The following is a 22500-nucleotide window of genomic DNA, read 5'->3' on the forward strand; positions in this document are numbered from 1 at the left end:
TCTCTTTCGAGTGATGCGATTGGTCAAGCTGCTGAGTAAAGGGGAGGGCATCCGGACGCTGCTGTGGACTTTCATCAAATCACTGCAGGTCAGTGGGCGGGGCTGAAAAGAGGGGGTGGGGCTTGTATTTTGAGCTGTATGTTAAACAGCTGTTGCGTTGATAGAGATAAGAGCAGCAGCAGTTTAACCTCTCTCTCTCTCTCTCTCTCTCTGTCTCTCTCTCTCTGTCTCTCTCTCTCTGTCTCTGTCTCTGTCTCTCTCTGTCTCTCTCTCTCTCTCTCTGTCTCTCTCTCTCTCTCTCTGTCTCTGTCTCTGTCTCTCTCTGTCTCTCTCTCTCTCTCTCTGTCTCTCTCTCTCTCTCTCTCTCTCTGTCTCTCTCTCTCTCTCTGTCTCTCTCTGTCTCTCTCTCTCTCTCTCTGTCTCTCTGTCTCTCTCTCTCTCTCTCTCTCTCTCTCTCTCTCTCTCTCTCCCCTCAGGCTCTGCCGTACGTTGCTCTGCTCATCGCCATGATCTTCTTCATCTACGCCGTCATCGGGATGCAGGTGAGGTCATACTCAGGTGATCCTGCAGGGGGCGAAGTGAACTGCTCTGAAACATGCCATACCCTACTCTCTCTCCCTGATTTCTGACTCGCTCCACTGTCCTCTCCATTAAAAAAATAAGAATATTTTTTTTAAATAAATACATTTTCAAAAACGAGGTCGGGCTTCGGGTTCTGTAGGGCTCGGGTCGGGTGTGGTGCTCAGTGTCTGTAAATCTGCTGACTGTCCTCTTTCTTTTCAGACGTTTGGGAAGGTGGCGATGCAGCCCCACACTCAGATCAACCGGAACAACAACTTCCAGACTTTTCCTCAGGCCGTCCTCCTCCTCTTCAGGTCTGACCCAGACACCCCACCCCCCCCCCCCTTCTCTCCTCCTCATCTCTTTAGAGCTCAAAATACAGTACACTCCTCGGATCGCAGAAACAGCTGACCTGTGTGTATCTGTGTGTGCGTGTTTGTGCATGTGTGTGTGTGTGTGTGTGTGTGTGTGTGTGTGTGTGTGTGTGTGCGTGTTCAGGTGTGCCACGGGCGAGGCGTGGCAGGAGATCATGTTGGCGAGTCTTCCTGGTAAACGCTGTGATCCCGAGTCCGACTACGAACCAGGAGAAGAGTTCAGCTGTGGGAGCAACTTCGCCATCGTTTACTTCATCAGCTTCTTCATGCTGTGTGCTTTCCTGGTCAGAACACACACACACACACACACACACACACACACACACACACACACACACACACACACACACACACACACACACACACACACACACACACACACACACACACACACACACACAGATCACTTTTCTAACCTCTGACTGTTTGCGTTCCTTCAGATCATTAACTTGTTCGTCGCCGTCATCATGGACAACTTTGACTACCTGACGCGTGATTGGTCGATCCTGGGACCGCATCATCTGGACGAGTTTAAGAGGATCTGGTCTGAATATGATCCAGAGGCCAAGTACGTTTGATGACTCAGATCAGTTTGTGGTTAGCTTAGCTTAGCACAAAGACTGGAAACAGAGGGAAACTGTTAGCATGACAGTCTCATTTAGAGTCTCTCAAAGTTCTTCCTCACATCCCGTACTCCCCTTAAGGATTTTAATGCCGTAGTGTAATGTTCTGCCTCTCAGGTGTTTTACCGTCTAATGCTGCATGTAATCTGTAATATTGTGTTTTTTCAGGGGTCGTATCAAACACCTGGATGTGGTGGCCCTGCTCAGGAGGATTCAGCCTCCTCTGGGTTTTGGGAAACTGTGTCCTCACAGAGTGGCCTGTAAGGTAAAATACCCCGCTCTGTACACAGACGTCTGTAGTGACCTTCAAATCAGATGACTGATGTTTGAGTCAAAGATTTAAGTAATAATAAGGAAACATCTCCTCCTCTTATTTTGAAAATTATTCAACCTCTGGCCTTGTCACTTCCTGCAGTTTAAGTTTCATGTGGCTGTAGAGTAACAGTATCTCTTCTGCTTCTCCTCCTCCTATTCTTCTTCCTCCTCTTCTACCTCGCCTTACTTCTCCTCCTTCTTCTCCTCCTCCTCCTCAGCGTCTCGTGGCGATGAACATGCCTCTGAACGCCGACGGGATGGTGACCTTTAACGCCACGCTCTTCGCTCTGGTTCGCACCGCCCTCAAGATCAAGACTGAAGGTATCTGATTGGCTGACACACGCTGAGCTCATCCTGCTCAATGTGAACCATGTGATCTGCTGTGAGGCGGCCATCTTTGTTTTGAGATACTGATCATCACGACAGAGTTTTCCTTATCGTGATAAAAACTGAATTTCTTTCAAAGCTGGAAAACTTTTATCTCTGATGTGACATGATCTGACCCCGCCCACTGTGTGCTGTTGCTAGGTAACCCTGACCAGGAGAACGAGGAGCTGAGGGGGATCATCAAGAAGATCTGGAAGAGGATGAAACCGAAACTACTGGACGAAGTGATACCCCCTCATGAAGGTACAAATACGAAACACAGACAACACTCTGCTCCTACAACACAGTACCTCAATACTTCCTTTACAAAGCTGGTGTTCTAAGTCCCGCCCAGTCTTGATTCTGATTGGTCAACGGTGAGGGACAAGGATTAGTGATATTGAAAAGCGTGGTGCTGTTCCTAAAGTTGGACTGATTTCAACTTTGAGCGCAGCGACAAAAAACATCTCCACATTTCTCAATGTACCATGGTGTACAGTACACTGATACTACAAGAAGACCTTCTCATACACCTGTGTCACCTGTGTGTCTGTGTCACCTGTGTGTCTGTGTGTTCCTGCAGAGGAGGAGGTGACGGTCGGGAAGTTTTATGCCACTTTCCTGATTCAGGATTATTTCAGAAAATTCAGGAAGAGGAAAGAGAAGGGAGACCTGACGGGAGAGGACAGCGTCACCAACCCGTCTGCTATCCAGCTCTGTAAAGCCGGGCTGCAGACTCTGCAGGATCTGGGTCCTGAGATGCGTCTGGCTCTGAACGAGGACCTGGATGAGGACGAGGAGGACCCCATGATGGACGACGAGGAGCTGGACGAAAACGCTGCCTACAAGGTCCCGATATTAATAATTATATCAAAATATATATAAATATGTTGTTTATTAAATTGACATACAAGATATCATGTGAATGTGAATTCACAGAGAGAGAGAGAGAGAGAGAGAGAGAGAGAGAGAGAGAGAGGGAGATAGTCTAAGCCTATAGCAGCATAACAAGAAGCTGGTCTAGGTCTAAGCCAGCCCTAACTATAAGCTTTACCAATAAAGAAAGTTTTAAGACTACTCTTAAAGTACTGACTGTGTCTGCCTCCCGGACCCTGACGGGAAGATGATTCCAAAAGAGAGGAGCCTGATAACTGAAGGCTCTACCTCCCATAGTACATTTAGAGACTGTACCACGAGCAAGCCTGATAACTGAAGGCTCTACCTCCCATAGTACATTTAGAGACCGTACCACGAGCAGGCCTGATAACTGAAGGCTCTACCGCCCATAGTACATTTAAAGACTGTAGGTACCACGAGCAGGCCTGATAACTGAAGGCTCTACCTCCCATAGTACATTTAGAGACCGTAGGTACCACGAGCAGGCCTGATAACTGAAGGCTCTACCTCCCATAGTACATTTAGAGACTGTACCACGAGCAGGCCTGATAACTGAAGGCTCTACCTCTCATAGTACATTTAGAGACCGTAGATACCACGAGCAGGCCTGATAACTGAAGGCTCTACCTCCCATAGTACATTTAGAGACCGTAGATACCACGAGCAGGCCTGATAACTGAAGGCTCTACCTCCCATAGTACATTTAGAGACCGTAGATACCACGAGCAGGCCTGATAACTGAAGGCTCTACCTCCCATAGTACATTTAGAGACCGTAGATACCACGAGCAGGCCTGATAACTGAAGGCTCTACCTCCCATAGTACATTTAGAGACCGTAGGTACCACGAGCATGCCTGATAACTGAAGGCTCTACCTCCCATAGTACATTTAGAGACCGTAGATACCACGAGCAGGCCTGATAACTGAAGGCTCTACCTCCCATAGTACATTTAGAGACCGTACCACGAGCAGGCCTGATAACTGAAGGCTCTACCTCCCATAGTACATTTAGAGACTGTACCACGAGCAGGCCTGATAACTGAAGGCTCTACCGCCCATAGTACATTTAAAGACTGTAGGTACCACGAGCAGGCCTGATAACTGAAGGCTCTACCTCCCATAGTACATTTAGAGACCGTAGGTACCACGAGCAGGCCTGATAACTGAAGGCTCTACCTCCCATAGTACATTTAGAGACTGTACCACGAGCAGGCCTGATAACTGAAGGCTCTACCTCCCATAGTACATTTAGAGACCGTAGGTACCACAAGCAGGCCTGATAACTGAAGGCTCTACCTCCCATAGTACATTTAGAGACCGTAGATACCACGAGCAGGCCTGATAACTGAAGGCTCTACCTCCCATAGTACATTTAGAGACCGTAGGTACCACGAGCAGGCCTGATAACTGAAGGCTCTACCTCCCATAGTACATTTAGAGACCGTAGATACCACGAGCAGGCCTGATAACTGAAGGCTCTACCTCCCATAGTACATTTAGAGACCGTACCACGAGCAGGCCTGATAACTGAAGGCTCTACCTCCCATAGTACATTTAGAGACCGTAGATACCACAAGCAGGCCTGATAACTGAAGGCTCTACCTCCCATAGTACATTTAGAGACCGTAGATACCACGAGCAGGCCTGATAACTGAAGGCTCTACCTCCCATAGTACATTTAGAGACTGTACCACGAGCAGGCCTGATAACTGAAGGCTCTACCTCCCATAGTACATTTAGAGACTGTAGGTACCACGAGCAGGCCTGATAACTGAAGGCTCTACCTCCCATAGTACATTTAGAGACCGTACCACGAGCAGGCCTGATAACTGAAGGCTCTACCTCCCATAGTACATTTAGAGACCGTACCACGAGCAGGCCTGATAACTGAAGGCTCTACCTCCCATAGTACATTTAGAGACTGTACCACGAGCAGGCCTGATAACTGAAGGCTCTACCTCCCATAGTACATTTAGAGAATCTATAAATATGTCGTATGTCTGTTGTGTTGTCTGTTCACTCTCTCTGCGTCTCTTCAGGGTGAAAACGGTTTCGGACAAGAGAAAGATCGACGCAGCTCCTTACTGACTCCCACAGGTAAACATCCTGTGACATCATCTTGTTTCTATGGTAACTCCGGAGCTCCCTGCAGTAACAGAATGGATGACATCACTCAGTCTTTGTCTGTTTTTTCTTTTCTTGGATTGTTCACGGCTGTTAACAGGAATCTCTTTTTACCTGCAGCTTCAAAGTGATCAAACTAAATATGAAGCTGATTTATGTCAAACATTTTAACTTTCCGTTATCGTTCACCATGCAGGTCCTGGGGGAGTGGTCGGCGAAGGGGGCGTGTCAAACGGCGGTCTGATCCACCGCGTCGGATCGCTCACAAAGATGCCGAACGGCAGCGAGCATGACGAGCATCATCGCCGTGGAGACAACATGAGGTCATCCCTCAATCACCACCATCAGCGACGCCCGTCTGCGAAGAACGGCGGGCTGGAGCACGGCCACAAGAGACCGTCGTACTACAAACATGGAAGGTACGCTGTCGAACTACGAAAATACACTGATCTAATTTTTTGATTGACATGTGTCTCAGCCAATCACAGAGTGTCTTTCTGCAGAAGGGACTCGAGGGACAGATACTGGAGGAACGGAGACATGGAGGCGTATGGAGAACCCGGATACTACAGCCGAGAGGAGGAGGAGGAAGACAGCATCACTGCCAGAGACAGGTGAGAGTAAGACAGGTACACAGACAGACAGGTAGAGAGGTAAGTATACAGGCACACTGACCAATGAAGAGACGTGTCTGTGTATGTTTTTTTAAATGTTTTTTTGCATGTTGACATGCGTGTGCCCGTGCAGACACTACCACGATGAGCCTCCTCTGTACAGAGACCACTACGATGGCCACGCCCCCTACAGCAACAGTAACTATGGTAACGGCTACAATGACAGCAGAAGGACAACCCGCAGACGCCTACTTCCTGCTACGCCCACAGGTGACACAATGTCCCATGATGCTTTGCTCTGCCTGCCCTCTCCTATCTGTTCTTGTGTAATCATTGAACTGAGTCTCATTAGACATTTTTTTTAAATCCCTGCATTTCAAAATAAAGCATTTATTGTGAAAAGTTTACAGGAAGTTGGTTAATCATCTTTCACATAGTTTTTATAGTAGCTGCTGCCATCTAGTGGCAACACTATGTCACTACAAAATACAGCATGATTGAAAGGCACGGTGGTTCAGTGGTTAGCGCTGTCCCCTCACGGAGAGGCGGTTCCTGGTTTGAATCCCCGTTTCTTTTCGTTGTCCTCGGTCAGGTCGGAAACCGTCGTTTAACATCCAGTGTCTGAGGAGGCAGGGCAGCAATGACGACCTGCCGATCCCCGGGACGTATCACCCCACCTCCCCGCCACGCCGCGCACGCATGCAGGTAACACACACACACACACACACACCCACACACACACAATAATACACACAGGCTGAACAAGTCGTCTTTACCCTCCTCCTCATCCTCCTCTTACCCTCCTCCTCATAATCCTCTTCCTCCTCCTCCTCCTCAGCAATCTTTCAACAGTTACGAGTCTCATCACTCTTCTGGGCGTTCCCCCGCGGCCTCCTCTGCATCCTGGGCGAACCCGTGTCCTCGCCGCGGCCGCCTCCTCTACGCTCCTCTCATCCTGGTGGAGGAGGAAGGAAGCCCCCCCTGGGGAGGAGGAGGAGGAGGCGGAGTTGGAGGAGGAGGAGAAATGAAGAAGGGAGTAGGAAGAGGTGAGGAGACAATGACACGACTAAATACGTTCCATTTAATTTAATTTAATAAGAGCAAGAAGGGACAGGTAGAGGAAGAAGGGACAGGGAGGAGCAAGAAGGGACAGGGAGGAGAAGAAGGGACAGGGAGGAGCAAGAAGGGACAGGTAGGAGCAAGAAGGGACAGGTAGAGGAAGAAGGGACAGGTAGAGCAAGAAGGGACAGGTAGAGGAAGAAGGGACAGGGAGGAGCAAGAAGGGACAGGGAGGAGAAGAAGGGACAGGGAGGAGCAAGAAGGGACAGGTAGGAGCAAGAAGGGACAGGTAGAGGAAGAAGGGACAGGTAGAGCAAGAAGGGACAGGTAGAGCAAGAAGGGACAGGTAGAGGAAGAAGGGACAGGTAGAGCAAGAAGGGACAGGTAGAGGAAGAAGGGACAGGGAGGAGCAAGAAGGGACAGGGAGGAGCAAGAAGGGACAGGGAGGAGCAAGAAGGGACAGGTAGGAGCAAGAAGGGACAGGTAGAGGAAGAAGGGACAGGTAGGAGCAAGAAGGGACAGGTAGAGGAAGAAGGGACAGGGAGGAGCAAGAAGGGACAGGTAGGAGCAAGAAGGGACAGGTAGAGGAAGAAGGGACAGGTAGAGGAAGAAGGGACAGGTAGAGCAAGAAGGGACAGGTAGAGGAAGAAGGGACAGGTAGAGCAAGAAGGGACAGGTAGAGGAAGAAGGGACAGGGAGGAGCAAGAAGGGACAGGTAGAGGAAGAAGGGACAGGGAGGAGCAAGAAGGGACAGGTAGGAGCAAGAAGGGACAGGTAGAGGAAGAAGGGACAGGTAGATCAAGAAGGGACAGGTAGAGGAAGAAGGGACAGGTAGAGCAAGAAGGGACAGGTAGAGGAAGAAGGGACAGGGAGGAGCAAGAAGGGACAGGTAGGAGCAAGAAGGGACAGGTAGAGGAAGAAGGGACAGGTAGGAGCAAGAAGGGACAGGTAGAGGAAGAAGGGACAGGTAGAGCAAGAAGGGACAGGTAGAGCAAGAAGGGACAGGTAGGAGCAAGAAGGGACAGGTAGAGGAAGAAGGGACAGGTAGAGCAAGAAGGGACAGGTAGAGGAAGAAGGGACAGGTAGAGCAAGAAGGGACAGGTAGAGGAAGAAGGGACAGGGAGGAGCAAGAAGGGACAGGGAGGAGAAGAAGGGACAGGGAGGAGCAAGAAGGGACAGGTAGAGGAAGAAGGGACAGGGAGGAGCAAGAAGGGACAGGGAGGAGCAAGAAGGGACAGGTAGAGGAAGAAGGGACAGGGAGGAGCAAGAAGAGACAGGTAGAGGAAGAAGGGACAGGGAGGAGCAAGAAGGGACAGGGAGGAGCAAGAAGGGACAGGTAGAGGAAGAAGGGACAGGTAGGAGCAAGAAGGGACAGGTAGGAGCAAGAAGGGACAGGTAGAAACAGGTAGGAGCTGGTAGGATTATTTATGCTACTGTGGACCGATGGGTCTGAAATGAAGTATCAAGTAAAGAAATAAAATAAGAGCCAGGTGTGTTTTTGTCTGTCATCCACCAGGTGTCAGTGTGACAGGTGCAGCACCCAGACCGGCCTGGTACGGTGGCCCTGCAGGGACATCAGGTAGGAGGGATTTAAAACAGAAATGGAGGGAAAAAAACAGATTATCAACATCTTTATTACAATTATATCAAAGATGTTTTAACAGATGTTTTAAATTAAGAATTATGTTCTAAAACTTTAGTTTAAATTGCAGAATCATGTCACTTATGAGCTTTGTTATTTTAATCGTCTACTGTTGACCACATGAAGATTTGAGGACAGTGGGTTTATATCCGGATCTTCAGTTATCAGAGAAATGAGCTAAAGTTGCAATTTAGACAGCATGCACAAGTTGAACATTGGAAAACAGAAATTTGCGCTTCTTAGTTTAGTAGGTCAAAATCGGCAAAGTGTTTTTGCAGTTTGGACGGCGTGCAGGAGTTTGGTTCCAAATGTTTGGCAATTTTTATTAATTAAAAAGAAGAAATTGAAAGAGTTTTTTTGTTGTTGCAGAAGTATTAAATATTTATAGATATAGTTTGATTTTTACTAGAATAGTATCAAAGCTTAAATCCTGTTATTTACACTTTTTGTTTGTGTGTCATGTGACTGTTTGTGTCGTAGCTCCGCCCCCGTACAGAGCGTACACCACCCTCAGAGTCCCGTCGCAGCTCGGCGCTCAGCTCACGGAGAAACGAGGATCAGCTGACAGTTTGGTGGAGGCGGTGAGGAAACATCGATCGATTTCAAAAAAATATTTTTTTAAATATATCATCGCTGATTGGTCGATCTCTCTCCGCAGGTTCTGATCTCCGAGGGTCTCGGTCTCTACGCTCGGGATCCGAAGTTTGTGGCGTTTGCGAAGCGAGAGATCGCAGACGCGTGTCACATGACGGTGGATGAGATGGAGTCCGCTGCCAGCGACCTGCTCGGCACTGGGAGCCACGGTTTACTTAGCAGCGCTGCGCCCGACCCCGCCGCTCTTTACAGTGACGAGGAGCCAATCAGGACGGGCCGTGACGAGGACGAGCTGGCCGACGAGATGACCTGTGTGACTTCATTCTGATGGGCTGGCACAGTGGACCAATCAGGGACAAGACTAGGAGGGCATCACTGACTGGCTGGACATTTAACCAATCACATGACGAGGATTGGAGGCGTGTTGTCTGAGGATTTCTGACCAATCAGAAAAGAGATTATAAAAGTAAACTGTTATTATGGAGGTCAGTAGAGTTGGTGTTTTGGGACAGATTTCAGTTAAGAAAGGACGAAAAGGAGCGAGTTAGTTAATTAGTTAAGAAACGTTTAAGATAGGAGGTGAAGAAGAAAGGATGCTGGGCTGAAAAAAGGAGAAGAAGAAGAATGTGATGGATGAAGACAAAGACAAAAAACATGAGAGATGATTTAAAGGAAACAGAACAGACATCGTCAGAGTCAACTGACAAACAATTAAAGATGGCCGCAAGCACAGTGGGACTCTGCGCTGTTGTGTCGTCATGGCGACAGGTTTCATCAGCTAGTTGCTTAGCAGCACAGGATTCCAGTTTACCCACAATGCATTGATGACACTTTGACAGGTTATCACAGTAGGCTACTGTTAAAGAAGGAAGGTTAGCATTGGGCTGTAGCTTAAAATGCTAAAAGCACACCTTCAGAAAGCTAGCTAAACTCTCACACAGTGCTGTTAGCTTGTGTTTTAGCATTTACGCTCTGTTAATTTGATAAAAGATGACAGCATTAGCATAGGCTTACTTGTTGCAGAAAGTTAGCCTAGCTACATTAAAAAGCTAAATAAAATAAAATACACCTCTAACTGAATTGAATGCTAATTCAATTCAACAGTAACAACCAGCAGATAAGGAGCTAACTAGCTTCTACCAAACAGTGCTAGCTAACCAGAGGAAGCAATAATGATGTCAGAGGCAGTTAGCCTAACACTTAGCGCCAACATAAAACAAAAATTTGCCTTTTTGTTGTGATTGGTTAGCTTTAAACGCTAAACCATTCTCTGCCTAAAAGCAGAATGTTTACAGTAAGCTAGCTAAGCAAGCTAACAGCCACTCACACAGCTGTGTTTAGCTAGTAGCCTACTCAATACAAAATGTCACAATATGAATTAAGTTAGCATCATCTTTGTTTTAGCAGCGGCCCCTGCTGGACGCTAATTAAAAACAAAAAACATTTTCAAATTACGTCAACAACCGTGTGAGGCTAATGAAGACAGCCGAGCTAACACGTGCTAGTCGGCTACATTGATAGCATGTTAGCTTCTGTTTGTCTGGTCCAAATCTGACTGCTTTTTCTAATGTTAATGTTTTAAGAATATGAAACAATAACCACTCACTAAAGGAACAAACGGAGAGACAGTTTGTTAGGATGAACAAGTATGCAGCTCAAAATGCTAACATGCTAACAAGCACAACACATCTTTCTAATGCTAACTACATGAAGATAAAACGACGAGGCGTCAGTGAACATCACGTTCTTCAGAGGTGCACACACGAGTCGATGTTTAAGAGGACGTTTCTGAGATTTTATACCGATGTATTTGAAAGCTGTTAAATGACGTGTTGAACTTCCTGCTCTGTGGTTTCTTGGAGCAGCATGCAGGATTATATTTCTCATCTTTTATTAACGTGTATTTTTATTCTCATAACTTGAGATGTTTGTCTCGAATCAGACGACCAACTGAAAATACTTGTTTGTGTCTTTGTTGGTTTTTTTATTGGACCGAAGAAACTTGAGTGTTTGTTCAGTGTGTTTTCTAAATGTTTGATATTTTTTATTCTGACAGAGAAAAACTGTGATCATTTCTCAGCAGCTGGTGTGTTTATGTCCTGTCTGAATTTATGTGTTTCCATCTCCTTTAGTTTTTTTCTTACTGACACTTTGGACAGTTTCCCAGCAGTTAAGGGCTTTTCAATTCCACGCCTGGATTCTCCAAAAAAGACGATGAAACTGCCGTGACACCTAGTTTACCTCAAATAAAGACTGAAACAAGCTTCTCTGTGACTCCTCACTGATCTTCTGTTACTTTTAGCTTCTTAAGTTTGCTCAAACATCGAGATAAGATGTTTAGATATATGGTCATATTTACATTCATTCATAAATAAATAAATAGATTTTATGAGATTTTTATTAGTTTCCCTGTTTGAGATTTGCTCAAAGGAAAAGAGCTGTGTTTCAATCTCTGGTTTGTATTTGATGCTGTGTGTGTTAGAGCTCCCTCTGCTGGCTGAATGGAGTCACTGCAGCTGTTCAACATCTTCACAAACATTAATTAGAGGTTCAACATCTGGACTCAGAGCTGAACATCTGTGTGCATTTCTGCCCGAGGATTTCGTTAGCTTCAAGAGAATAACCAGATTTAACAACACAAACCTTTTCTTTATTTATTGCTCTTCATGTCGTTCACACACAGGGAGGAGCTTCACTGACGTCAGGAGGTCAAACCAAACAAACCTGAGGTCGTTTGTCCCGTCAGCTGTTGGGTTTTTAAATAAGCTGTAGGCATTGTGTCCTTTATCTCACTCACGTCCATCATGATGACATCCATCGATGGGCGTTGTGTTTTTTTTAAATGTACTTAATGTGATATCATTTATTAATCTGAGGGTTTAACACTGTTACTGAGATACATGCAGCACAGACACACATGCACTGTGAACATGTGTTAGTGGTGAGGCTGCTACACAGGGAGCTCACCAGAGACCCCGGTTGGGGGTTCGGTGCCTTGCTCAAGAGCACCCTGGCAGTACTCAGGAAGTGCCCTGGCACCTCTCCAGCTACCAGACCAACTTCCATATTATGGTTGGCATCGGGACTTGAACCAGCGACCCTCCGGTCAGTGGCGGTCTGTTGGGGCCCTGTAAGCAAAAGTCAAGGGGAGGCCCATCATGTCTGCCACACTCACATACTCCTCTTTCTTTTTTCTCTCCTAGACGACGACAGTGAGTGCTTTCAGATGGGGCCCCCTTAGGGAGGTTTACCACTGTCATTGCAAAATCTGCACATTTTAGGCAACTGTTTTGATTTAAGTTTGAGAGCTCTCAGGGAGCCTCCTACTGGTCTGGAGCCCCAAGCAGTTGCAAGTTTATTTATGTCGCACATTTCAACAACAAGGTAATTCAAAGTGCTTCACACAAGACATCAAAAAGCATCATGACAGAGGAAAGAAAAGAAACATTTAAATCACTGAAATTAATAAATCTGAAAATATGTTCAAATAAAAATAATTTAAATTAAAAAATATATAAAAAATAAAAGTAAAGAAATTAAAAGAGTTAAAAAAGAATAATAATTAAAGTGCAGAGTAAAAGTTTAAAATCTTATTAAAGCTGATAATTAAGAAATTCCAATCAAAAAAATAAATCCTGGTATGTGTAAACGTACATTCAATAGCACATCAGACCTACGTAACACTTTTCTAAATACTCAAAGATGCTTATAAATATATTTATATTTAATGTTTGTACACCTCTTCAATCATCATCATCACCTGCATCAACACGTCAACACCTCCTACTACTGCCATGACGTCATCACTAGCCCCTCCCCCTGATTCAGTTTTAATTCCTATAATTGACTTTTTTTAAACATACTAACATGATATATGATTTTTTATATTAACGACATTTAGAATATGATGTGTTAAATATTATATATCATTAATAAACAGGGTGACATGTAGAGGTGTGATTAACCCTTTCAGCTCCTCTGAAGCTGCTGAATTGTAATTCATAATAAATAAATAATTAATGACGTATACTGAAGCGGCCCCCCCCCTCCTCCCCCTCCTCCCCCCTCTTCCTCCTCCCTCCTCCTCCTCCCTGCATCTCCTCTCTGTGCTCTCGACAGGCAGCAGGATGGACGTCGTAAATCAGGTACAAACGTTCAGCATCCTCCTTTTATTTCTTAATTCTGATTCTCATTTTCACATTATCATCGTATGTGTGTGTGTGTGTGTGTGTGTGTGTGTGTGTGTGTGTGTGTGTATGTGTGTGTGTGTGTGTGTGTGTGTGCGTGCGCGGTTCGGGGTGTGTTCGTGTCGTGTTTCGGGGCGGCCCGCCGGGATTCGTGTTTGTGTCCGTCTCCTGGTGGAGGCTCGGTGCGTCGGGCCGCAGCACGGAGAGATGACACATTAAGATGAATCAGAGATATCAGGAGGATTTCTCTCTTTTCTTTTATTCATTGTTTCTCATAAATTAAAATGAGACACGCAGCTGGTGCGGCGCAGTTTTAATAGAATGTAACGGAACCACGCACACGGTGCTCCCGGGGAGGAGCGGCTGGATGTGGGCTCCTCTGCCCTGCGCGCTGCCTGCAGGACAAGCAGAAACAAAAACATCCCGATTTCAGAGCAGCTCCGTGTTCGCGTGATGAAATAATATTTCAGCTGTGTGTGTGTGTGTGTGTGTGTGTGTGTGTGTGTGTGTGTGTGTGTGTGTGTGTGTGTGTGTGTGTGTGTGTGTGTGTTTGTAAAATGGCAGCCGGGAGGAGGAGGAGGATCCTGATGGTGCTGATGTTGTTGTTGTTGTTGCGGGTCCAGCCGGTTCTGGGTTTTTTTACGCATTCTCACCGTTTGTCTGCCAAAACCATCCCGTTATTCGGACCCGGCTATAACCCGGTTTAACCCGCTCTTACCCGGGATCACCCCCCCCCCCTCCTCCTCCTCCTCCTCCTCCTCCTCAGCAGCTGCAGCCGTAAGATGGAGACCGAGTGAAAAAACACTTTCTATAATAAATTCAGCTGATATGAAATATTACTGTGAAATACTTCGGATCTATAAAGAGCAGATTATCCTTTTATATTATTCACACATTACCTTCCATCTTAAATCTAAGACCTATAATAATATTAATCTTCAGATCTGTTCTGTGTTAACACTTTGTGATGCAGTAATCTCCCACCACAGATTTCACTTTTGGGCTTTAGTATTTTTTATTATTTCTTCAAATCCTGCGCTCTTCGTTGTTATTTCTGTATTGATATTTATAAGTTGTTTTCCATATGTCTCTGTCTGCTGTATTCACCATGTAGCCTATCAGAGCGTCTTTAACGACCACATGAATAAAGTGTTTCTGACGCGGAGGTCTTTACTGTCTGACAGGCCGATGTGTGTTCTCACTGTTGGGACATTTTAAAGAACCCCCACCCCCACCCACCCCCCGAGTTAAATGTTCATTTTTCTTCCAGTACATTTAAAGAAATCATCATCTGCAGGGGCGTGTCCAGACGTTTTGGACTGGGGGGCCGACTTGTGCAGGGATGGCCTGAAGTTTGTGCACACACATGAATGAAGAGCGTTTATTAACCCCTTATTCTGTCTGCACTAAACGTTTAAGTAACACAAGATAACATCGATGTAAATCTTTTAAACTTCTAGGACTCAAAAACAATTTCTACGTCAAAAGTCATTATTTAAATCTGCACACTGAAAACTGCAAGCTGCCTGTTGCAACACAGCCTTCGATGCAAGTCCCACCTCTGGCAAGGCAAGAAGCCACTCATAATTAAGCATTATGGGGTGGCCACCCCTGGCCCCCCCTTCTGGACACGCCCCTGATCATCTGAGTGGTTTAACATAACTGTTTTTTCTTTTGCTGTAAAACAATTCAAACGTCTGATGAATCATGCTGCACTACTAATGTTTCAACCTTCAACGATCCAATCAAACATTAAGTCCCGCCTTCTAGCCCGTTTAAGTAGGAAATACGTCACGACACGGTGGTTAGAAACTCTTGAAGAAACAGAACAGTTATTCAGTTATAACAGTTGAACCTTTAAAATCTGCTCATTTATCTGTAAGATCCAATAATTCACTATTTGTCACTATAGATGTGTAGAGAGTGAGATGATAAAGGTATCTTACTCTCTGATCATTAAGGAAACATGCTATGTTGAAGTGCTGGCTTCTCTGACAACAATGCAGCAGCCAGTATGTCCTCCTTCTAACTTTAGATTCTGCTCCTGAATGCTCTGGATTTGTTTGGACCAGAGAAGGTAGGCGCTTTTAAGACACGCCCCCACGGCCGTTTTGGACGCCCCTCAGTTTTCCAGATATGAGAGCAGTTATCAGGTCAACAGGTGTTGCAGCGATGGAAGCGGTCAAGAGAAGTGGTTCAGATAGAAGTGATTGTACCCGACCTAAAAAGCCTCTGCATGTTTCTAATAAGCTCCACGAGCAGAAACGTGCTCAAACTAGGATCAATATTGGAGATGCTTTTGAAAAATGGAGAGAGGTTAGAACACAGAAAGGTTTACAGACCCATGCAGAGCTGGATAAACACTGAAGCTTCAGAGTCCACCACATGGGGACCTGAGTGAGCATCCACTCTAGAGAGGAGGGGGGAGACAGCTCTCTATGATGTTTAGAATTTAGACTGCAGTACCCATTTTAAACACTAGGTGTCAGAGTTACATACTGCTCCTTTAAACTATTTCAGACTGGAGTTATTGGATGTTTAATATTTATAATAACTGATCATCAGTTTAAATCATGAATAAAAAAATGTTCATATTTAGTTTTTTTGTTTATGCAGTTTATTGATGTTTTAATGGACTCGGAGTGAAAACTGATCCGAGGTCTGATTATTGAATATGAGGTCAGACTGAAAACAACAGAGAGGAACCTGAGAGCAGAAATCGACCAGTTTGTTTCGACACACAATAATCCGTCTGCGCGTCCATCAGTCTAATTTAAAATGAGTCTCTGAGTTCAGACCGACTCCTCCTCGACTGTTTGTCCTGTTGATGCTGGATTCTGTTTTTAGGATGTGTGATGTCATAAAATCATTAAACTCTCTCTCTCTCTCTCTCCAGCTGGTGGCTCAGGGGCAGTTCAGGGTGCTGAAGCTTCCTCTGGGCTTCATCAAGGCCTTAGAATGGGTGAGTTCATCAATCCTCTTTTATTATCCTTTATAAAGTCACACACACGACCAGGTTCACGCTCTCCAGGTGTTTCACCAGCTGAGAAAGTTCCAGCGTTAGGCAGAAGTCACCCTTTAAATCGGACACCTCGCTCCTACAGTAGGAGGTGTGACGTCCTCTGTAAAATCCGGTTGTCATGGTGATGGTTTAGAAAGGATGAGGAGGAGCAGAGGGTTTCACCGTCTGTTCTCCAGAATCCATCCCTCAGAAATGTTTGATGACTTTGTTTTTACTCCTGCTTTAGTTCTCCCAGATCATTTTCATCGTCCAATCACAGAGGGCCGTTAAATGACCCTGATGGTGTAGTGGCAGATCTCACCACTAGATGTCCCTGTTGTTATCTGACACTAGCTGCAGATGAAGGCTGCAGGCTTTAGTCCTCTCCTCATCAGGATGCTTTGTCATGTCAAACAAACATTCAGAGTTTGAACGTCGCTGAACAGAAGTTATTTTCATTTTCTCGTTTGACACACACACACACACACACACACACACACACACACACACACACACACACACACACACACACACACACACACACACACACACACACACACACACACACACACACACACACACACACACACACACACACACACACACACACACACACACACACACACACACACACACACACACACACACACACACACACACACACACACACACACACACACACACACACTGAGCAGATGGTCACAGTCAGACTTTCTGTCCAATCCCTGCTTGACTGTGTGTGTGTGTGTGTGTGTGTGTGTGTGTGTGTGTGTGTGTGTGTGTGTGTGTGTGTGTGTGTTCTCTGTAAGCTGACTGTATGATGATGATTTTATGCATTTTCTTGTAAATATTTCTGTTGTGTAAATCGAACCTCCAGCTGGTCGGAGTCTCTCCGTTCAACAAGCTGTTAGCTTAGCATTTAGCCTCTCTTAGCTCCATAGTAACCAGTTAAATGTCAGAATCATAGAAACACAAACTAAGCTTCTTCACGGGTTAATGAACGCTGGTGATGCTGCTGCTCAGCGTCAGTTTAAATCTGTGACTCTCTGTAGATAAAAGTGATGAGTCATCGTCCTGCAGGAGAGACACTCTTTGTTTTTGAACGTGTGACTAAAAGTCCCGGAGCAGGTTGTTCCTAAATCTTATTTATTTATAACGTTATGACATCACTCTTCATAACCTCCTTTACAGACGCTCGTTTGGAAGTGTGTGTTTGTGCAACAAAGATGCTAACATGCTAACACACAGCCAGACTTGTTAGTATAGTAATTCATTAAGAATCTCTGTGTTACGTCTCCTCCTCCTGCAGTTGTTTGCCATCTTCGCCTTCTCCACCTGTGGGAGTTATTCCGGGATGTTCCGGGTGAAGGTGGAGTGTAAGAACCGGACGGAAAGCAACCTTAATATAGAGGTGGAGTTTGAGTATCCGTTCAGGTGAGAACAAACATCTTTAAAGTCTTTCTGTGATTTTTCACACTTAAATATAAATCAAGTCTATCCTCTGAAAATAACTCTGTGAGTCATGACTGTCTACAATGGGTGTAACACCCGAGTCCCACTGTCTGTGATGTTTTCAGAGTTTTCAGAGTCCTATCTTCACTTTGTTTACATCGCCCGGACGGCCGGCTGACTCCTCCCCTTGTGTATAAAAGTTGTTTAATTGAGGGACTAGAGAAAAGAAGAATAACATACTGTACTCACTGCTTAACTGTGTTTCTAGATCACGCTCATTTCAGGTCAATTTACATGCAGTGTGAAGATACCAGCATAATAAAGATCGCTAGCATTAGCATGCTAACACAACAATGCAGCGCAAGTTGTTTTGGTTTCATGCTGGTGCTCAAGGGCGACATCTGCTGGATCAAAAAATCACATATAAAGCCTTTAAGTGAAGTCGCTGACGTCACTCCTGCCTCTCCTCCTCTCAGACTGCACCAGGTGTATTTCGACGCCCCGACCTGTAACAAAGGGGAGACGGAGCGCTGCTTCCTGGTCGGCGACTACTCCTCCTCGGCCGAGTTCTTCGTCACCATCGGCGTGTTCGCCTTCCTCTACGCCACGGCGGCGCTCAGCATCTATGTCTTCTTCTACGAGAAGTACAAAGAGAACAACAAAGGACCGCTCATCGTAAGTGTGACGGTCAGAAAACACCTGCTGACAGGTGAGCTCTGACAACACCTCGCTCAAACTGTGTGTGTGTGTGTGTGTGTGTGTGTGTGTGTTCAGGACCTCGGTGTGACCGCCGTCTTCGCCTTCATGTGGTTGGTGAGCTCTGCGGCGTGGGCCAAAGGTCTGTCTGACGTGAAGACGGCGACCGACCCGGATGAGGTCATCACCTTGATCTCGGCCTGCAGAGAGGAAGGCGAGGGGCACAGCTGCCGTGAAGTCCACGACCCGGTCATGTCTGGACTCAACACCTCCGTGGTAAGATCCTCAGAGATCACGAATACTCGCCGGGTCAAACGAGTCCGACGTCTTCTGTCCGGGTTCAAGACCGAACAACAAGTCTGAACTCGTTGGCGGTCAAACGGCGGCGTCTGTCTTTTTGTGTAAATAAAAAATGTCTGCGTCTCGTCCTGCAGGCTTTCGGCTTCATCAACCTGATCCTGTGGGTGGGCAACCTGTGGTTCGTCTTTAAGGAGACAGGCATCATCGCTCCCTTCATGCGTGCCCCACCTCCCCAGGACAAGTCCGCCGCACCAGACGCCTACGGCCAGCAGGGGGCGTACGAACAAGACCCGTACGCAAGCAACCAGGGAGGCTACCAACCTGACTACAACCAGGTGATTCATCCTCACAGAGACGTCTCTATAGAGAACAAACCATATGACGTATTTTTGTAGGCCGACCAGGAAGTAGCGTCACCATGGCGTCTAAAGAGGCGTCTAAACAGAATCCTCCTCTGGGATGTTTTCATTGGATTTTGGATCATTGCAGAAAATAATCTCTGTGTTAAACACACGTTTCTGAAGCGTAGGCGTTTTGTTCAGCAGGATAATCTTCACAGATGAACGCCATTTTTATGATGTTTGAAGCGTTAATGCGGCCGACAGAAGTAAAAAGCTAACGTTACGCTAAAGCTAACTACACCACGGTGGGATGATTGTGACGTCACTAGCGTTATGCTTCAGACGATCTCCGATAAACTAATCCACGTAGCTTAATAAATAGTTTACTAACATAATATTCACCTGAACCTAAAGATTAAACCTACAGGAGACATCTCCGACTAGTGAGAGAGTTCCCGCCCTCTGTGTCCGGCGTGATGACCTTTAATGTCCCCGACAACCGCTGTAGTCACATTTAGCCTCTTGTTAGCAACCGCCTTTTTAAAGACGAGTAAAAACTTCAAACTTCACAAGTGGAGGTATTACCTAACGTAGTTTATGTGCTCTAACAAAACACCAACATCTCTTCAGCTTGTGTTAACCACAGACCTTATTTCAGGAGTCTAACCACAAACACATTCAAAATCCACGTTGACTTTTAGACGTTAGACCCCATGGCGCTCAAATGATAACTCACTTCCTGGTTTTAGGACTCATTCCTGTGGCGCTCTGTAGGTACGATCAGGTGTCAGGTATGATCCAGTCAGGTAGGTTGGTAGGTTAAAAAGTCGGCACTCGAGCGTTTAATAAACAAAGTGATATCGAAGGCGATGGCGTGCTGAAGCTCTGTTGTTTCTGTCCTGATGATTGTTTTTGTGTTTTCTACAGGATGCAGAGTACGGCCAGCAGGGCTACGGCCAGCAGGGGGCGCCCACCTCCTTCTCCAATCAGATGTGAAGTGACAGGAAACAGGTGAGTCAAACAGGAAGTCCAGACTGGGGGGTTGTGATTTAATTCTCATGTTCAGTAACACAATAATCACATGGAGCTTTTTATTTCTACTTATGAGTTCAAACATCACGACCAAACACAAACCACACAGACTGAAGGCTACACCGAGTGTCACTTCCTGCAGATTTTCACAATAAAAGGGGTCATTTACCACATGGAAGATAGACTGTAGGTGAAAACATGTTTTTCATCGGTGCCAGAAAAAGGGCCATTGTGTCATTCTCCTCTCCCCAAAGGGTTCAAACACTTCAACACCCAGAATGCACTGGGCTCTTTGCTATCCATAGGCGTGAAGCTGATATGATTAGCAGGTGTAACGGTTTGTCATGATCCACTGAGAGCTGCAGTGCATTGTGGGCCGGTTTAATATGAACAGTATGTTTAGTTTAAAAGTCTGCGGTTTGACTGAATGTTTGTGTTTCTTTCACAGAAAACGTCGGAGTGAACCAACAGTGGGTCGCCTGCAACCTACCCACAATGCAACACTCCTGTCTTTTCCTGTCTGCAAAGTTAACGGGTGGGGGGAGGGGAAGGGGGAGGGGAAGGGTTTAGATGTTCACTAAAATGAATCGATGTGTAAATGATCAATAAGAGAGTTATAGATAACAATCCACAAACTGAAAAAAACACCAAAAAAAACAACAACAACAGCGACCAATCGAAACGCTCTAAAGAAGAGATGATGTTGATAAGAGTTATTCCTATTTAATCTGTGGAGAGAATGTATGTTTGTGTTGTATAGATATCACTTTGAACAGATATATAATATAGACTCAGCTCTTTATTCATGTTTCCTATTCAGCCCCGCCCACTTTGCTATGCCCCGCCCACAAAATATCAATCATGCGGCAGTCCAGACTGGGTTCATGCTGAGACAAAAACCAGATCAAACTGGATCAGAAGAATCCTCGCTGCCTCCAGCATCACCTCCCTGCTGTTTCCTGTTTGTCTTGCTGCATGTAAATATCAACACAGGAAGTGATGTCATCCTGGAGACGCAGTAAAACCCAGTCTGGACTGCCACCTTCATGGCGATGTCCTGATGACACTGGATCCAAAATGGCTCCTTATTGTTACAGTTTGTACTTTCTGAGTGTTTGATGGATGGGCTCAGCTGTGTGTTACACTCCTGCTGCTCCTGACAGTCACTGAGCAGGGCACGCTGCTCCTGAAGTCACTGAGCAGGGCACGCTGCTCCTCAAGTCACTGAGCACGGCGTGCCGCTCCTCCAAGTCACTGAGCAGGGCACGGCGCTCCTCCCAGTCGCTGAGCAGGGCACGGCGCTCCTCCCAGTCGCTGAGCAGGGCGCCGCTCCTCCCAGTCGCTGAGCAGGGCGTGCCGCTCCTCCCAGTCGCTGAGCAGGGCGCCGCTCCTCTCAGTCGCTGAGCAGGGTGCGCCGCTCCTCTCAGTCGCTGAGCAGGGCACGGTGCTCCTCTCAGTCGCTGAGCAGGGCGCGCCGCTCCTCTCAGTCGCTGAGCAGGGCGCGCCGCTCCTCTCAGTCGCTGAGCAGGGCGCGCCGCTCCTCTCAGTCGCTGAGCAGGGCACGGCGCTCCTCTCAGTCGCTGAGCAGGGCGCGCTGCACAATCGTCCGTCTGAATAACTGCTATCTGCTGGTTCTTTTTGTTTCTGCTCGCTGCTCTTTTGGTCTTCGTTCAGATAAAAAACGATTCCACAGAAAAACCGCTGTGCACACGCACAAACACAACCAACACGCACATGTGCACGTACGCTTCCTTCTACAAACTTCCAGGCGAGTAATTGTCAAGAAAAGCGTTGGGAGGACGTTCGTCATTTTAACTCAACCGAGTGAGCAGCACAATCAGAACTCAGGAGTCGGCCATTGTTTTTGTAGTCCAGCTACTCGGCCACGGCTACTCGCTGTTAGCGTAATGATTGAAAGCATCGGCGGCGTTTGGAAAAGTTACCGATGTTTCTGTGCCATTTAGACGGCGTGCATTCTGTTGCCGTGGTAACAAACATATCACATGATTTTTGCGAGAATGATAAATTCTGATATGGCGTCGGTTCAGACGGACGTTTCTGCAAACCAACACCGACAGAGTGTTTCTTTTTTTTTGTATCCGTTTTTTTTTGTATTTTTCTTGAGCTCTCGGCCAATCAGCTGCAGCCGTGAGCTCCTTTAATAAAACAGAAGTCTTTCTAGAAAGTTCTGAGTCTAAAATGTCGGAAAGCGTTCATCTCTACTTCTCCCTTCTGTTTTTCTGTTTGGTTTTTTTTTTGGGAAAGGTGTTTTAGCGTCGGTATCTTCCTCCGCATGGTGACGTGTTTCTGCTCGTGTTGTA

At 46.3% G+C, this 22500-nt stretch overlaps 2 protein-coding genes across 2 annotated transcripts in view; both read left to right on the forward strand.

Moving 5' to 3' along the window:
* The window catches only part of cacna1fb (calcium channel, voltage-dependent, L type, alpha 1F subunit), a 52850-nt gene extending 41413 nt beyond the window's left edge, over window positions 1–11437 (forward strand). Inside the window, exons 33-50 of the mRNA XM_065961522.1 lie at window positions 1–88; window positions 477–542; window positions 784–875; window positions 1060–1219; window positions 1376–1503; window positions 1727–1823; window positions 2092–2194; window positions 2402–2503; window positions 2823–3088; window positions 5177–5234; window positions 5458–5680; window positions 5765–5875; window positions 6009–6145; window positions 6468–6580; window positions 6714–6921; window positions 8451–8513; window positions 9057–9157; window positions 9235–11437. The exon at window positions 1–88 is cut by the window's left edge and continues 41 nt beyond it. Coding sequence (XP_065817594.1) covers window positions 1–88; window positions 477–542; window positions 784–875; window positions 1060–1219; window positions 1376–1503; window positions 1727–1823; window positions 2092–2194; window positions 2402–2503; window positions 2823–3088; window positions 5177–5234; window positions 5458–5680; window positions 5765–5875; window positions 6009–6145; window positions 6468–6580; window positions 6714–6921; window positions 8451–8513; window positions 9057–9157; window positions 9235–9498 — 2380 coding nt within the window. The 3' untranslated portion in view covers window positions 9499–11437. The remainder of the gene's footprint in view (window positions 89–476; window positions 543–783; window positions 876–1059; window positions 1220–1375; window positions 1504–1726; window positions 1824–2091; window positions 2195–2401; window positions 2504–2822; window positions 3089–5176; window positions 5235–5457; window positions 5681–5764; window positions 5876–6008; window positions 6146–6467; window positions 6581–6713; window positions 6922–8450; window positions 8514–9056; window positions 9158–9234) is intronic.
* A 1787-nt stretch (window positions 11438–13224) lies between these two features.
* The window catches only part of sypa (synaptophysin a), a 9902-nt gene continuing 626 nt past the window's right edge, over window positions 13225–22500 (forward strand). The window contains exons 1-8 of the mRNA XM_020626335.2: window positions 13225–13315; window positions 16254–16319; window positions 17668–17792; window positions 18287–18485; window positions 18585–18782; window positions 18941–19141; window positions 20075–20158; window positions 20628–22500. The exon at window positions 20628–22500 is cut by the window's right edge and continues 626 nt beyond it. Of these exons, the coding sequence (XP_020481991.1) occupies window positions 13298–13315; window positions 16254–16319; window positions 17668–17792; window positions 18287–18485; window positions 18585–18782; window positions 18941–19141; window positions 20075–20143 (876 nt within the window). The 5' untranslated portion in view covers window positions 13225–13297 and the 3' untranslated portion in view covers window positions 20144–20158; window positions 20628–22500. The remainder of the gene's footprint in view (window positions 13316–16253; window positions 16320–17667; window positions 17793–18286; window positions 18486–18584; window positions 18783–18940; window positions 19142–20074; window positions 20159–20627) is intronic.

Source organism: Labrus bergylta, chromosome 12 (assembly GCF_963930695.1).
Source record: "Labrus bergylta chromosome 12, fLabBer1.1, whole genome shotgun sequence".
Taxonomy (NCBI): domain Eukaryota; kingdom Metazoa; phylum Chordata; class Actinopteri; order Labriformes; family Labridae; genus Labrus; species Labrus bergylta.